Here is a 17,500-nt window from a genome sequence, read left to right as displayed (position 1 = left end):
CACATTCTTTCAGTTGAATTGGTTTTTGAAAGGTTGATCATTCTCTCCATGTGTCTTCCTCTGTCTTGAATGATGTTTAAAGCGGCACCTGAGGTCATACTTCATCAGTTAAGTTGGGAAGTCATAGATGATTCGAGTTAATTTTAAATTGTTAGAAATGGATAAAAAGAAAACAGAATAAAAACAGTCTTACCAGAAGTGAAAAAGAAAGCTTTTTTACAATATTATTCAAGCTAGATTGACATGGCCAAGCAATAACTGAAATAAATAAGTTATTGTCTTATTTATGGTATTAATTTATGTAGCAATTGTTGCAGGCTAATCACTATGGCAACAAGACATTTCGGCAGTGTAGCAGCCAATCAGATAAGGAGTTACAAACCAGACAATCTGCCAGTGTTGTTAATTATATCAAGGTCAAGGGCAACAAATGAAGTCGTAGATGTCATTAGAGGTAAATATACTTGAAGTAACTTTTGTAAAATGCATAGTATGTTTGAGATTGGTTCAGTAAAACATTCAAGTTTCTACTAGTTGGATTTTCAGGTTGTAAGGGTATTTATGCACATGAAGATTTTGTGAGGTATAATTATTGATGTTAAAGGAGCATACCTCTAGGCTTATATAAGATTTTTATACGCCCGAAGGGACGTATTATGTTATGACGCTGGTGTCCGTCTGTCCGTCCGTCTGTCCGTTAGCAATTTCGTGTCCGCGCTGTAACTCTTGAACCCCTTGAAGGATTTCAAGGAAACTTGACACAAATGTTCACCACACCCAGATGACGTGCAGAGCGCATGTTCCGGATGTCTCACTTCAAGGTCAAGGTCACACTTAAGGGTCAAAGGTCATATATGACTTTGCTTTGTGTATATTGCTCTGCATTGCAGTGCTCTTGTTTTTATTTGGCAGATCTCTTTTTTAGCTCATCTGATTTTTTGGAAAAAAATGATGAGTTATTGTCATCGCTTGAGCGGTTGTCGGCGTTGCCTGGTTAAGTTTTATGTTTAGGTCAGCTTTTCTCCTAAACTATCAAAGCTATTGCTTTGAAACTTGGAATACTTGTTCACCATCATAAGCTGATCCTGTATAGCAAGAAACATAACTCCATCTTGCTTTTTGCAAGATTTATGGCCCCTTTTGTACTTAGAAAATATCAGATTTCTTTGTTAAGTTTTATGTTTAGGTCAACTTTTCTCCTAAACTATCAAAGCTATTGCTTTGAAACTTGGAATACTTGTTCACCATCATAAGTTGACCCTGTACATCAAGAAACATAACTCCATCTTGCTTTTTGCAAGATTTATTGCCCCTTTTGGACTTAGAAAATCAGTTTTCTTTGTTAAGTTTTATGTTTAGGTCAGCTTTTATCCTAAACTATCAAAGCTATTGCTTTAAAACTTGCAACACTTGTTCACCATCATAAGTTAACCCTGTACAGCAAGAAACATAACTCCATCCTGCTTTTTGCAAGATTTATGGCCCCTTTTGGACTTAGAAAATCAGTTTTCTTGGTTAAGTTTTATGTTTAGGTCAGCTTTTATCCTAAACTATCAAAGCTATTGCTTTAAAACTTGCAACACTTGTTCACCATCATAAGTTGACCCTGTACAGCAAGAAACATAACTCCATCCTGCTTTTTGCAAGATTTATGGCCCCTTTTGGACTTAGAAAATATCAGATTTCTTGGTTAAGTTTTATGTTTAGGTCACTTTTTCTCTTAAACTATCAAAGCTATTGCTTTGAAACTTGCAACACTTGTTGACCATCATAAGCTGACCCTGTACAGCAAGCAACATAACTCCATCCTGCTTTTTGCAATAATTATTGCCCCTTTTGGACTTAGAAAATCATTTTCTTGGTTGAGTATTATGTTTAAGTCAACTTTTCTCATAAACTATCAAAGCTATTGCTTTTAAACTTGCAACAGTTTTTCACCATCATAAGTGGACACTGAACATCAAGAAACATAACTCTATCCTGCTTTTTGCAAGAATGATAGCCCTTTTTAGACTTAGAAAATCATGGGTAGGACAAAATTTCTATTACACAAAAAAAATCAGATGAGCGTCAGCACCCGCAAGGCGGTGCTCTTGTTTGTACTTACAGTAATTTTTTTTTGAATTACTTCCCTTTTATGTTACTATAAATAGCTTATTTTGAAACTTTTTTATTATTGGCCGTAGGGAAAAACCGAGACCACTTTTCTGTGGTACAACATGGATGGTACCTCCAATTTTAAGGTGTATTTTTACATATCTGTACCTGATAAGGATTTTTTTGTAGACTTTGAATTTTTTTTTGTGGACTTAGATTTGTTTTTTGAAGTTTCCCTTTTGTTGTTCCAGTCCTTTGGGGCTTCAACAGTCAAGTTCTTAAAATTTTGCTCCCAACCTATGATGTAAGCCTTCGGGCGTATATTGCCCCGCTTGGCGGCGCTCTTGTTGGAATTAGAAAAAGAGTACTTTGTATAAGAAGTAGTAAATAACAAGTAAAAACAGCAGTATTTCGAAAGGATTAACACAGTATAAATGAATAAAACATCTGTAGAGTTTGTAAACTACAATATAACACACTGATAGCTAGAAGTTGCAAGGGGAAGAGTAAAATGTTTGAGTTGGCTCTTGTGCACAATTCAGCGATGCTTGAGTAGTGTTTCACTGAAAGTAGAAAAGCTAATTCTTGCATTAGCTAGACTGTAAAAGTTTTATTTCTAGAAGAAGGAATTTAGTTGTAATCATGAATTATCAATGTAGATGATGATTTTGTTCTGCCTGTTATTTTAAAACTAGAAGGTCATGGAGATGCAGACATCAGTGGAGTTGTGACTTCATACAACCTCGAATGACTTCGTTACTGGTTTATCCCAGGAAGCCAACTTCAGGTTACTGTAAGCTTTCATTACAGTCAAGCTAAAATAAATTTGTGTTAACTGAACTAAACACAGTGTATCAGTAGAGGCCTCCGTGGCTGGGTGATTAAGGTTGCTGACTTAGAATCTCTTGCCCCTCGCCAACTTTGGTTCGAGCCTCACTCGGGTTGTTGAATTCTTCATTTGAGGAAGCTATCCAGCAGGCTTACGGAAGATTGGTTAGTCTAGCCAGGTGCCCACCCGTGATGAAATAATGCACGGAGGAGCACCTGGGGTCTTCCTCCACCATCAAAAGCTGGAAAGTTGCCATATGACCTATACTTGTGTCGGTGTGACTTTAAACCCAACAAAATCAGTGTATAAGTAAAACTTGTGGTTGTGTAATCTCAGTATGAAATGCTTGTCACATTTAATAGGTGATGTAACTGTTGATGAACTGATGTCAAAGTTGTTACAGGATCAGGAGGTGTTTTCACAGCAACAACAGAGAGATATTGCAGAAGAGGTTAGTATATTGTGATTTAGAAGTTAACATTAGCCTTTAGCCTGCTGGCAGCAAGTGATTCTGCTTTTGCAACCAGTGCAGACCAAGATCGGCCTGCACATCTATTCAGTCAGTAAATTTAAAGTTAACACCCCTTTGAATAATAATTGGTACTGACCAAATTCAGTGTTGGACCAGTCCATTTTAGAAATTTTGCAGGCATGTAGTGGAATTTGCTCAAAACGTGTAGCCTGAGAACCAAAGTACAAGTTGACTTGTTTGAAATTTATAACAGTTACATTCAGTAGAAAGATCTTATTTGAGGCCAAGATGATTGTATGATGTGTCCACTTGTCAGGAATTCCATTATAATACGGTATTCTCTTTAACAGAGTAGTTAGGACCTTTCATCAGTGTTTTTTGGTCATTATTTAATGTACTGAAAACCAACCCTTCCTTAAGTAAGGTAAACAAGTAGAATTTATATTCAGTATCAGGTTTACTTTATCAAGAAAAAAAAGGCTGTTAGATTTTTTCAAGCACGTAAAAAGGAAAGAAGAAAGTATTTAAAATACTATGCTGCAGAGGGGATGATCTTGTACATTGAGACATGGTTCTAGTATACATTTTTCCTTAAGTAAAAGGAAAAGCACAGAGTGTTGCTATGTAATGAATCTACTTTTTGTATCAAAATGGGATACTAAATATTTTATAACTAAGATGTAAACATCCCTAAAAAAATCAAATATTTTCTGTAAATAAATAATGTTGTTTTATTGTGAAATGATAACTCAATGTGTTTTCAGTAACTTTGTTTTTCACATTCAGGCTGAAAGAGAAGCTAGAGAAAATATCAGAACTGAGCAAGATGCTGCATACCAAGAATCATTGGAAGCTGATAGAAAAAAGGTTTGTTTCTTCCTTACATATTTCATGAAAGATAATACCTTTGATGAAAACTGGTAGGTGAACAAACTGAAACAAATTTAAAAAAACAACAACAACAACAAAAAACACTAATTGGCAGAAGTTTCATATAATATCTGAGACTGACATGAGCGAAGTTATAGAAGTCGTGAAAATAATGCATGTAAATGTCGAACCGGCATGAATTAGCTGAGACTGTTAGCTGTTTTCTCAACCTCCAGGACAGCATGGATGAAAAACCATTTTAACGCTTTGTTTTTCATTCCACACTGTCCCTTATATAGGGAAAACAATGTCTTGAACAGGCAGACATTTAAGATTGTCATAAAAGCTGTGGCCTGTTAACTCTGGTTTGCTTTTTCACATAGTTATGCCCCTTTCTTTTTGGTGAATTATCCCATTTGTACTTGTTCACATCTATGGTTTCATTACTAGTATGTTTGCTTTTTAGTGACTACACTTTTAAATAGTCAGATCTGGGATTTTTCAGGACTGGTCCTGATTTTAAGCTTTTGTTTGCCAGAATTTCCCTTTATAACTCTATTGAAAATGGAGATTTAAGGCTTGAGAATGTAGATTTTCAGTTTTTTTTTATTTTTGACTGAAGTCCAGGCCATATTAGTCCATATTACTGCCCTCCGACAGCTCTATTTAGTTTTACTTTGGTATTAATTTTCTTCTCTATTTGGAAGTAAGAATGAATTGTGGAGCTTACTGTCCTGGCAGCTCTTGTAAAACTATGATATTTTTGCTGTATGTTCACTTTATATCTGTGATAGAGAGAAGCAAGATTGGCAGAGGAAAGAAAACAACAGGAGATAGAAAGAAGAGAACAAATGAAAAAGGCCGAAGAGGAGAGAAAGAAAATGGAGGATGAAGCTATGAAACAGGTAAACTTTGTAAATTTGAAGTTACCAATGTGGGTAGCAGTTGCAAAGGATATTCAATGATAATGTCATTCAAGTTAGTCTGCTTTCAGACCAAAAAATGTCAAATTTTGATTTATTGTCGGTAGTAATGGTGCTATCGTAAATACCCATAGTTTCTTTACGCCTGGGATAGGAACATAGGTATAGACAGTTTTCCAACTTCAGAATAAGTGTAAACCAGCCTGCTTAGTGTGATAGGGAAAGTACAGATCTATAGATTGCCAGGCAGTGAGTTTGATACTTGAGCAAAGTGTATGTGTTCTCTATGACAATTTGATAACAGACAGTAGGTCTGAAAGTATTTGTCCTCCACTTCTGGTTTATTAAGAGAAGTTTGCAGTTACTTGCAGAGAACAGGTTAGTCAGGAATACCTGTTTAAATACTGTTGAAAAAAATGCAAATAAACAAAATTAGTTTGTAATGGGAATAATCTTGTAATAATCTCTGTGCTTAAACTGACTAGGCTAAGAATTAAAATTGCCATTCTATTCTGTAATAGATAAAAGTAGATTATTTTTTAAACACACTTGTGTAAATTTAATAGTATTTTGAAGAAAGAAGTAATAAAAGTCATTATGATATTAATTGAAGATTAAGTATTACTTTTAACCGAGATCAAAACTGTCTACACCAGAACTGATACAAGGTGATACAGTAGGATATCCTGCTGATTGTCAATATTTACTGGCTATTTGATCTTTAACAGATCAGAACAAAAGACAGTCAGTTTGAACTAAGAAGCTTAATATCCACACAAATGTCTATTTCACTTTGTACAAATAAAATTTGACTGAAATTCTGTTGAGATCCATCAGACACATTTTATGTTTCCCTTATTAAATAAAAATTTAATTTTTATTGTAATCATTTTACCTGAATTTACTGATGGATAATGGCGCAAAACACCATCAACTCTGATGGTTAACCATTCTAAATATTGGCACACTTATACTTGGGGTATTTTTGCTATAGGCAGTTTTGGACAGATGACCTAGGATAAATTTTGTTACACCAATTGGAGTTAAATAAAATATTGTAAAATTTTGTTGAAGAGGTAGCATGTACACTTTATTGGCCAGATGAAGTAAACATGCCATAACTCAAAGTGAAAGTTACTAATTTGAATGAGTCATTTAAATGTATAATTTCCAGGCAATAGAAGCATCCCTGGCCAAAGAAGTTCCAGAAGAACCACCTCAGGGTTGCACAGAGGTCACATGTACTCTGCGTATTCGAACTCCAGACAGACAAATGCTGTTGCGCAAGTTTTACGGAAGCAACAAATTACAAGCAGTTATAAACTATATTACTTCCAAAGGCTTTCATCTCACAGATTATAAACTGTTGCAAACTTATCCACGAAAAGATGTAAGTACTGGTCATAGCATACTTCTTTTACAGTAATTAAGAAACTTGTTATCAACTTGTTTGAGATTAAATATGAGGGAATTCAAAACCTAAATGAGCCGCGCCATGAGAAAACCAACATAGTGGCTTTGCGACCAGCATGGATCCAGACCAGCCTGCGCAGTCTGGTCAGGATCCATGCTGTTCGCTAACAGTTTCTCTAATTCCCATAGGCTTTAAAAGCAAACAGCATGGATCCTGACGAGACTGCGCGGATGCGCAGGCTGGTCTGGATCCATGCTGGTCAAAAAGCCACTATGTTGGTTTTCCCATGGCACGGCTCAAATTGTTTTGTATGTCATGCTACAATATTAAAAAAGCTACATAAGGAAAACATGTAAAAATTAACAAAAATTTCTTGAAGGATTTAATTTTTTGTTTAACTGTTACCTATACTATTTGTATGAAAAAATAGTAAACGTTTCTTTAACATGTCTAAAGTTCAGAATATTTGAATAACCATTATTAATAAAGCTATGTTGAGACAAAAGGAGGTATGGTGGAAAGAAGATTTTTTATAGACCAGAGCAGTAAGAATGTGTGGTAAATGTGCGTTTTGTATTTCAGTTATCAAATGAAGATACAAATCAGACTTTAGAAGCCTTAAAATTGTGTCCACAAGAAACTTTGATTCTTGAAGAACGCACTTAGATACAAGATAAAAGTGCCATAACAGATCTGCTTTCATTCTTGGAATCGTGGGACGATTTAGTGTAAATATACCTGTATATTTATGTAGGCAACGTGGAAAAAGCCTTCGAACATAAACCCCCTGTGGTATAGCTAAAGCATAACCCCTCCTCAGAAAATTTGAAGCTCAACGTTAACTCACTGTGCTCGTGTAGTTACGTACGTGTACATGGTCCTTGGACAAAAAAGTGATGGAAATGCGCTGTTCTCTTGTTACGTGTAATATATTGTGAACTTGAGTTAAGGCACAGCCTTGAAATATTAACTTTCAGTTTTAGTTTTTATGTATTTATGTCACAGAAATAGAGCCAGTAACATCATTTAACTATCAAAGATTGAAGTTTACTATATAGTGCAAGTATTTATGAATCTAATGTTGTTAAAATCAAACAGCAAAATTAAATCTCTGATACACATTGTTTATAAAACATTTTTTTTTTTTGTCACAGTTTAGATAATGAAAATAGTGAGAAATCACACATAACTCTGTGCAATTGTGTCTAATTTCCATTTAAAAAATATATATTTTAGGACAAATAATAGAAATGACATCTCAATTCTGAAAGCTTTTATTTTTTTTCATAGAAATTGATGTTCGGTTTTTCTATGATTTTTTCCAAATCTCTGGACTAAGAATATACTGTAAAATCATTTGATTTCGTGGGCATGAAGTTAGTCCCCCACGAACATTTAATGATTTCACAGTATGTTGGGAAAACACTATATTATGTCATACAGGAAGATTTTTTAGTTACAAATATCTGAAATCTTACTTTGAGGAAAAATGTCTGTGTATTGGTGAAGTTATAACTTCAGTGAATTATACATTTGTGAAAAAAAATCATGTTTATAACTCTGAAAATAAAAAATAGACAAAGTTTACTGTTCCTAGAATCACTGTTGAAATCTTGTAGAATTCCTTCATATCAGGAAGCTATCCAGCTGGCTTACAAGAAGTTGTTTGTTCTAATAGGTACTAGTATGTGATGAAATATTGCAGGGAGGTGCACCTGGGGTATTTGGCCACCATGAAAAGCTGGAAAGTCTCCATATGATCTATAATTGAGTCAATGCAACATTAAATCTTGTGAAACTTTTTCCATTGATGTACAGTAAGTGAATATGGACAATAGAAAAAGACAGTAACAGGCATATTGTTTTACAAAATGATAAACTTTCTTGCTTTATAATACTAGTAAATATGTAATGGGTATATCACATTTTAATACAATTTTTGTTGGTTTCCCATTTCTTATTTGTTTCCAAGTATCAGTTTTATTTTTGTTTACATATCGTCTATAGTATTTGTATTGTTTACAATTTTCTAATGAAAATATTGAATACTCCTTTATCAGCGCTCTTGAGTATTGTAAACAAAAAAATGCATATTTGGTGCTCTTGATGTATGTTTTATTTGTTTTAGATTACTGTCATATTTATGGGTATAAAGTTATTTCTTAAAATACGTGCTATTTGTTAGTCCTGCTTGTTCCCAGTTATTTCTTAACTTAGAGATTTGGGGTTTATTTCAACTACCTTTGTTTAAATTAGTGGACCCGTAATTGTTTCTTCACAATGATTAGAAATTTCCATCTGATACCATCTTTAAAGTACACAATTTCAACTTTCCTTGGTTGATGTGGAATGTCATGCTTGTAGAAACTACAATAACAAAGAAAGCATATACAGTTATGTGCCGATTAAACTTCACAAAACAATTGTCTCCAAAGTTCCATATTTTTAGCTCGACTGTTCGAAGAATATGGAGAGCTATACTACTCACCCCGGCGTCGGCGTTGGTTAAAGTTTTTATGAAATGGTAATATTTTGTATACCGTCAAAGATATTTAGTTCAAACTTGGAACACTTGTTTATTATAACAGTCTCTTCTGGTAGGCAAGAGTACATACCGTAGATACCCGTGTATAATGCGCACCCGTGTATAATGCGCACCCCCGATCTTAGTCCAAAATCCTGGGGAAAAAAAAAAAAAAAAAAAAAAAATTTGGTCAATTTTGAGGTGGATGGAAAACGAAAGTAGAGTTTACATCGACACCGGTAATAAATTTTATCTCCACGGCGGAGAGCAGCATCGGTCTCGCGGTACTATCGATTTTTGTTTTCTCGAAAATAAAACCAGTAAATTATTGTTATATTTGTTGTTTTACCTTTTTTAATTCACTATTTTGAATAAATAAATAGCAGCTAATTCAATATTTCGGAATGGTATCTTTCAAAATGACATGAGCTTCTCAATTTAAACTGATAACAAAAGGTGTGATAGTGTTTTTGTCACGATCATAAAGCCAGTAATTACCGGCAATCAACGTGTCACCTCGTGTCAATTATGTTGTTCACAGTTTGATCTCGGTTAAAGATAATTCTCGATCTTTAATTAGTAACATAATTTTTGTGATTTATAAACATTTCTTTCGTCAAAATACTTTTAAATTTATATGAAATTAATTTTGTTTGAAAGAAAAATAAACAATTCGATCTTTTACGGAACGTAACGGCAATCTTAGATTTTAGCGGAGACAGTAAGCGCGGGGAGTAGTTTCCCTTTACCAAAATGGCGAACATCGGTAACAAACTTGTTTTGAAGTTGGAAAATTGTCTATACCTGTGTATTATGCGCACCCACGATTCGGGGGTGGTCCCGGGGGTCAAAAAACTGCGCATTATACATGGGTATCTACGGTAACTCTGTCAAATATTTTGGCTGAATTATGGCCCTTTTTGGACTTGGAGATTGGTTCAGATTACGTACAAGTCCATGTTTTGTAAAAACTATTTGACAAATCGCTTCAAAACTTTGAACACTTGTGTATTATATTAGTCTCTACCTGTAGGCAAGAGTACATAACTCTGTCAAGTACTTTGGCTGAATTGTGGCCCTTTTTGGACTTGGAAATTTTTTTGGTTCAGTTTTCGTACAATTACATGTTTTGTTAAAACTATTTGACATGTGGCTTTGAAACTTTGAACACTTGCTTATCCTCATGATTTCCATCTGTAGGGAAGAGTACATAACTCTGTCAACTATTTTGGCTGAATTATGGGCCCTTTTTGGACTTGGGAAATTGGTTCAGTTTTTGTCAAAACTGTTTGACATGTGGCTTTGAAACTTGAATAAAGTGTTCATCGTCATGATCTCCATCTGTAGGCAAGAGTGCATAAATCTGTCGGCTATTTAGGCTGAATTATGGCCCTTTTTGGACTTGGAAATCAGTTGAATTTTTCATACCAGTCATTATTTTGCCTAACCTGTTTGTCATATGGTTTTGAAACTTTGACCACTTGTTTACCACCATAGTCTACAAATGTAGGCAAGATTACATAACTAGGACAAGGACTGGGAACAAGGACTTTAGCTCAGTTATGACCCTTTTCTGACTGAAATTAGTTATTCCATATTTCGTCTATACTGTTCCATTTATGGCTTTGAAACTTTGAACACTTGCTTACCATCATTCCCATCACACATTGCCATAGTGTGTAAGACTTATCTAAGCCCACAAATACAGGTACATAGTTTGTCTTATCTGTTTTTCTTCTTTTGTCTGAAAATGGCTGGTAATATTTTGACCCCATACTTCCACCAATTCTTCACATAGTCGAGTGTGCTGTCAACCGACATCTCTTTTCTTTTTCAAATGCATGTAGTACAATGAAAGAAAACTAAAAAGTGTTTGAATAGAACAAACTGAAGGCAGTGTTCTGCAACTTCATGGAACTGTTCCTAAAACTTGCAAAATATTTTGATAATCCTGTTTCTTTCATATGTTGGTAAATTACTGTCTGAAAATGTAGTAAAGTTCAACCTTTAAATGAAATGTACATTAAACAGGGTTTTAAAGAGTGGCAGAGCTGTAATTGAGATTCAACTCAAACCTTTCATGTGTTGGAGCGAAAAGGTGTAATATATGCTTTTAAATAGTTGTTGAAACCAAATGACCAAATGGGATATGGTTTGAGAATTTCATCCATGCTTGTTTGAGGAATCCTGGGTAGAACAATGCCTTCTAGATAGAGATTTTGTTAGGCCTAGACGACATGTGTAAGCCCAGGGAGGTATTCAGGTGGTCTGGGTTAGAGTGAATGAAGTTGGATTGTTTAGTTTCTTTGTTTATGAAGGGATTAATATGAAATTTTCATGAAATATATTGTCTTGATACAATAGTAGTTTACTAGTCAAAGGGTTCATATGCAAGAAAATCATTTATAACGGAAGGGTTGATATTTCAGTATATATATAAACACACTGGTACTTTCAGTAAATCTTTACACATTGTGACAAGGGTCTGCTGAAACTTGTCTGATAGGTAAATTGAGTAGCTTTTTACATTAAAATCAGACTTTTCCAATTTTTTCACTTCTAAATCTTATAAATATTCATTTGTCTTGCATTTTAACATCACAGAGGTGTTTTGAAATATACAAGGATTTCTTAACATATGCGTATAGTTGTTCTTGTATGAAATTTCAGCCTTGGTATCATGTACAATAATACTGGTAGAAATAGTTACTTTGATCTTTTTGATAATGATGTGATAATGTACATTGTATTTATATTTTTATTGTATTTTTTGTTTATGCTTTCCCCAATACAGTTGTTACTAGTTATGTTTTTTTCCTTAACTCTTCTTGTTCTAAAGTCCTAGCCCCACCCCCACTTGCCGTCGTTCGTTTTTTATAATAGATAAAACTTTTATGATTAGTTTTGCCAAAAGTCTCTAATAAGATGAAAATAATCGTATGTTGTTAGATATGGTCACATGTTTGTTTATGAAAATGTATAGAGATGTTTTAAATGAACTTGGTATGACAAAGTTATTGCTGTAGTACATCTGCATTTTAATGAGTTACTGCTAAGTCATTTCATTTCATTGGCACATAGTTTTCAGGTTTCTGCAAAAGCGTTCATACTTATTTGAATTAGTGAGTCTCAAATTTTTAACCCTTAGCCTGCTGGCGGCAGATGATTCTGCCTTTGCGACCAGTGCAGACCAAGATCAGCCTGCACATCTGTGCAGTCTGATCATGGTCTGCACTGTTCGCTATTCAGTCAGTACATTTTCAGTGAAAACCCCTTTGAGTAATAAGTGGTACTGTCCAAATTGAAAGATGGACCAGTCCATTATAGAAATATAGCAGGGTAAGGGTTAAGAAAAGGGAATATTGTACGTTTGGTTTTAATTTTAGGGATTAATGAAAGCATGGAATCAAAGATAAAGTATTTCCTCAAGAAATAGACTGTTTCATTTATAGACTACTGGTAGCATTATCAATGTAATTTACTTTTATCAGTGAAATGAATAATTGAGCCGTGCCATGGGAAAACCAACATAGTGGGTTTGCGACCAGCATGGATCCAGACCAGCCTGCGCATCCGCGTAGTCTGGTCAGGATCCATGCTGTTCGCTTTCAAAGACTATTATTGTTAGAGAAACCATTAGCGAACAGCATGGATCCTGACCAGACTGCGCGGATGCGCAGGCTGGTCTGGATCCATGCTGGTCGCACACCCACTATGTTGGTTTTCCCATGGCACGGCTCAATTTGGATTTAGTGAAAGTATAGATCTTATCTCCAAAACTACATACAGGCAGTTAAGTTGGTATAACCGTAATTTCAGTTGTCAGATATTTGTCAGATCTGTGAATGTGATTTCATTATTCTCCTGGTACAGATTTATACAGTTATGTTTGTGGCTAAAAGAATGCTGAAATAACAATAGTAGTACGGTAATCTATTGGAAATTGTTGATATTTTGATATTCATCTTTAACAGTTCTTACAGGATGGTGTTTGGTATCTACAATATTTGAAAGCTTAGTAAGTTAACTGTTAAAGACACTGCTTTGTGATGGATGTTAATGAAGGCATCAAAGTTATGAAAAATATATATGTATATGCAGCTCAATATTTGTCCTTGCCCTTTTATAAAGCTGGAGATAGACCTTTTTCTGTTGACAGTGTGATCATGGTTACATGTCCTATTCTATTCAAATATGAGAATCATAGAAAAGATGTAATATTGTGTAGGCCATAGTTCTTTTGTGTCCTGATCAGTTGAAATTATTAATTGTTTGAAATTCAAAATACTTCACTCAACAATAGAAATACAGGGTTGGCAGTAAAATAGGGAGTAAATAATTCAAATTGTTGCCAAAGTAATTTTAATTATCGAAACTCGAAACAGCTTCTTAATGAAAGATTGATTTAGAAAACAGTAAATTGATTTTGAATTTGATAATAAAATCATTAAAGTAAGTAACTTTTGGTTATTGAATTTTCATTATTCTTTTACATCAGTTGTAATTTTGTTATTAAGTATATTAAGTGTCAGATTGGCTTGCAATTCCAGAAATGCATGTTGTATTAACCTTTAGCCTGCTGGTGGCAAGTGATTTTGCCTTTGCGACCAGTGTATATCAAGATCAACCTGCACATCCATGCAGTCTGATCATGGTCTTCGCTGTTTGCTATTCCTCAGTAAATTTTCAATGAGCATCTCATTGAATAATAAGTGGTACTGCCCAAATTGAATGATGGACCAGACCATTTTAGAAATTTCGCAGGCTAAAGGTTAAAAACCTTTGAATGATATAAATTGATCATGTGTCATTTTGCTTGTTTCAGTATAAATTCCTGTCCATTTACATCTTAAATTTGAGAATACAACGCTATAATAAAATGATAAAAATGTTTTTGTCGTTTTTGTCTTTTAACTTCATTTTATGCAGAAAGGTATTGCATGAAAGGGCATTGAGTAAATGTTTCTTGTTTACAGTTGGAAGAACTTTATAAAGAATAGTGATGTTGTTGTAAAAAAAATATATATTTGATATTATAAAGTAACATACAAAGTGAAAAGTAGTACATTATTTCTGACAAAGTTTGTTGAATCAATTTCTCAATTTTTTTCAGAAGTCTTTTTAACATGCCCATCCTTTCAAAACATTTTTTTTAGCACACTGTCTGTTGTCTGTCCATCCGTTCACATTTTTTTTTCAAACAATATTTCTGAAACAATTCAAATTGATAAAATTTTAGGATGGGTGCTCTACCAAAGTTGTTCAAACCTATCTAGGATGCACCTAGAAGTCTTTAGAACTAAAATAGATCTTCAAAAGACACCTCCTAAGGCTAAACTGCTGGTCAGATATGAAAAAATAATTTTCTGTAAATGTTCTTCAGGTGACCCTTTTCCACATTTGTTAGCATAATTTCCATTCATCAAAATTTCCTGGTATATATTGGAAACTGAAACTGCTGCTCCAATTTTGAAATAATTTAACACAAAAGATGCTTGGATGAGCCCTTCCAAAGTTTTGAGAATTTAGAGTACAATTATTCAAAATAAAATGAAAAGGTGTGTGCTTTTTAGCTCACCTGAGCAGTGCTCAGGTGAGTTTTTGTGATCGCTCGATGTCCGGCGTCTGTCGTCTGTCAACATTTAGCTTGTGTATGCAATAGAGGCTGTATTTTTCAACTGATCTTCATGAAATTTTGTCAGAATGATTGCATTGATGAAGTCTAGGCCAGGTTAGAATATGGGTCATCTGTGGTCAAAAACTAGGTCATTAGGTCAAATTAAAGAAAAACCTCATGTATGCAATAGAGCGACTGTATTTTTCAATTCATCTTCATGAATTTTGGTCAGAATGATAGCCTTGATGAAGTTAAATTGGTCAGAATGATTGCCTTAATCAAATCTAGGTCAAGTTCAAATGTAGGTCATCTTGGCTCAAAAACTAGGTCACTGGGTCAAATTGAAGAAAATACTTGTTTACACTTAAGAGACCACATTTTTGGTCCAATCTTAATGAAAATTGGTCAGAATATTTGTTTCCATGAAATCACTAGGTCAAACATGTTTACACTGTCAGGTGAGTGACCTAGGGCCATCTTGGCCCTCTTGTTTAGCTCACCTGAGCCAAAGGCTCATGGTGAGCTTTTGTGACTGCTGAATGTCCGTTGTCCGTCGTGCATCTGTCAACATTTTCTAAAAAAATCTTCTTGAAAACCACTGAGCAGAATTAAATCAAACTTCACAGGAATGATCCTTGGGTGGTCCCCTTTTAAAAAATTTCCAAAGAATTGAATTCCATGCAGAAAAAACTTTAAAAATCTTGATGTCCAAAACTGCAAGCCTTGATATTTGGCATGTGACATCATCTAATGGTCCTCTATGATTTTTATGCCCCCCCCCACCCCTTCAAAGAAGGAGGGGTATATTGTTTCGCAAATGTTGGTCGGTCGGTATGTCGGTCGGTCGGTCGGAATGTAGACCAATCCGTTTCCGGATGATAACTCAAGAACGCTTGGGCCTAGGATCATGAAAATTAATAGGGAGGTTGGTCATCACCAGCAGATGACCCCTATTGATTTTGAGGTCTGTATGTCAAAGGTCAAGGTCACAGTGACCCTGAATAGTAAAATGGTTTCCTGATGATAACTCAAGAACACTTGAGCCTAGGATCATGAAAGTTGATAGGGAGGTTGGTAATGACCAGCAGGTGACCCCTATTGATTTTGAGGTCAGTATGATAAAGGTCAAGGTCACAGTGACCCTGAACAGTAAAACCGTTTCCGGATGATAACTCAAGAACGCTTAGGGCTAGCGTCACGAAAGTTGATAGGGAGGTTGGTCATGACCAGCAGATGACCCCTATTGATTTTGAGGTCAGTATGTCAAAGGTCAAGGTCACAGTGACCAGGAACAGTAAAATGGTTTCCAGGGAATAACTAAAGAACGCTTAGGCCTAGTGTCAGGAAAATTGATAGTTAGGATGGCCATGACCAGCAGATGACCCCTGTTGATTTTGAGGTCATTAGGTCAAAGGTCAAGGTCACATTGGCCAGGAACAGTTAAACGGTTTCTGATCTTCTTGTCCAAAACCATAGGGCCTAGGGCTTTGATATTTGGTATGTAGCAAAATCTATTGGTCCTCTACGAAGATTGTTCAGATTATTTCCCTGGGGTCAAATATGGCCCCACCCCGGGGGTCACATGGTTTATATAGACTTAAATAGGAAAAACTTTAAAAAACCTCTTGTCCAAAACCACAGGGCCTAGGGCTTTGATATTTTGTATATGACATCATCTAGTGGTCCTCTACTAAGATTGTTCAAATTATTCCACTAGGGTCAAATATGGCTCCACCCTGGGGGTCACATGGTGTACATAGACTTATATAGGGAAAAACATTAAAAATCTTCTTGTCCGAACCACAAAGACTATGGCATTGATATTTTGTAATGTAGCATCATTTAGTGGTTCTCTATCACGTTTGTTCAAATTATCCATCTAGGGTCAAATATGGCCCTGCCCCAGGGGTCATATGGTTCATATAGACTTATATAGGGAAAAACTTAGAATCTTCATGTCCATAACTTACTTCATTCAAATTTGGACCACATGTATAGTTTTGAGTGGCAAGATGAACCTTGACATGAGTTGACCTTGATCTTGACATAGTGACCTACTTTCACATTTCTGTAGCTACAGCCTTCAAATTTGGACCTCATGCATAGGTTTGTGTACCGAAAAAAACTTTGACCTTGTTATTGACTTAGTGACCTACTTTCACATTTCCCAAGCTACAGCCTTCAAATTTGAACCACAAGCATAGTTTTGTGTACTGAAATGAACTTTGATATTGAGATTGACCTAGTGACCTACTTTCACATTTCTGAAGGCACAGGCTTCAAATTTGGACCACTTGCATAGTTTTGTGTTCCGAAATAAAATTTGACCTTGATTTTGACCTAGTGACCTACTTTCATATTTCTCAAGCTACAGCCTTCAAATTTGAATCACATGCATAGTTTTGTGTACCAAAATGAACTTTGATCCTGAGATTGACCTAGTGACCTACTTTCACATTTCTGAAGCTTCAGGCTTCAAATTTGGACCGCATGCATATTTTTTTGTTCTGAATTGAAATTTGACATTGATGTTTACCTATTATCTACTTTCATATTTCTCAAGCTAACAGCCTCCAAATTTGAAGCACATGCATAGTTCTGTATACCATAATGAACTTTGACCTTGAAATTGATCTAGTGACCTGCTTTCACATTTCTCAAGCCACAGCTTTCAAATTTGGAGCACATACACATTGTTTTGTACTGAAATGAAATTTGACCTTTATTTTGACCTTGAGCTAGTCTTGAAATTTG

At 35.1% G+C, this 17,500-nt stretch overlaps 1 protein-coding gene across 2 annotated transcripts in view; it reads left to right on the top strand.

The window, feature by feature from the left end:
- The window catches only part of LOC123525152 (FAS-associated factor 1-like), a 32,059-nt gene extending 23,281 nt beyond the window's left edge, over nt 1–8,778 (top strand). Inside the window, exons 14-19 of one of the 2 annotated variants that reach the window (XM_053538137.1) lie at nt 318–454; nt 3,289–3,377; nt 4,185–4,265; nt 5,063–5,173; nt 6,366–6,581; nt 7,188–8,778. In XM_053538137.1, the coding sequence (XP_053394112.1) occupies nt 318–454; nt 3,289–3,377; nt 4,185–4,265; nt 5,063–5,173; nt 6,366–6,581; nt 7,188–7,271 (718 nt within the window). In that variant the 3' untranslated portion in view covers nt 7,272–8,778. Of the gene's footprint in view, nt 1–317; nt 455–3,288; nt 3,378–4,184; nt 4,266–5,060; nt 5,174–6,365; nt 6,582–7,187 lie in introns of those variants that run through there. The other variant, XM_053538138.1, reaches the window with a different exon arrangement.
- The last annotated feature ends 8,722 nt before the right edge of the window (nt 8,779–17,500 follow it).

This window comes from Mercenaria mercenaria, chromosome 3, assembly GCF_021730395.1.
Source record: "Mercenaria mercenaria strain notata chromosome 3, MADL_Memer_1, whole genome shotgun sequence".
Taxonomy (NCBI): domain Eukaryota; kingdom Metazoa; phylum Mollusca; class Bivalvia; order Venerida; family Veneridae; genus Mercenaria; species Mercenaria mercenaria.
The sequence above is the reverse complement of the archived record's forward strand: the minus strand, read 5'-3'. Positions and strand labels throughout refer to the sequence as shown.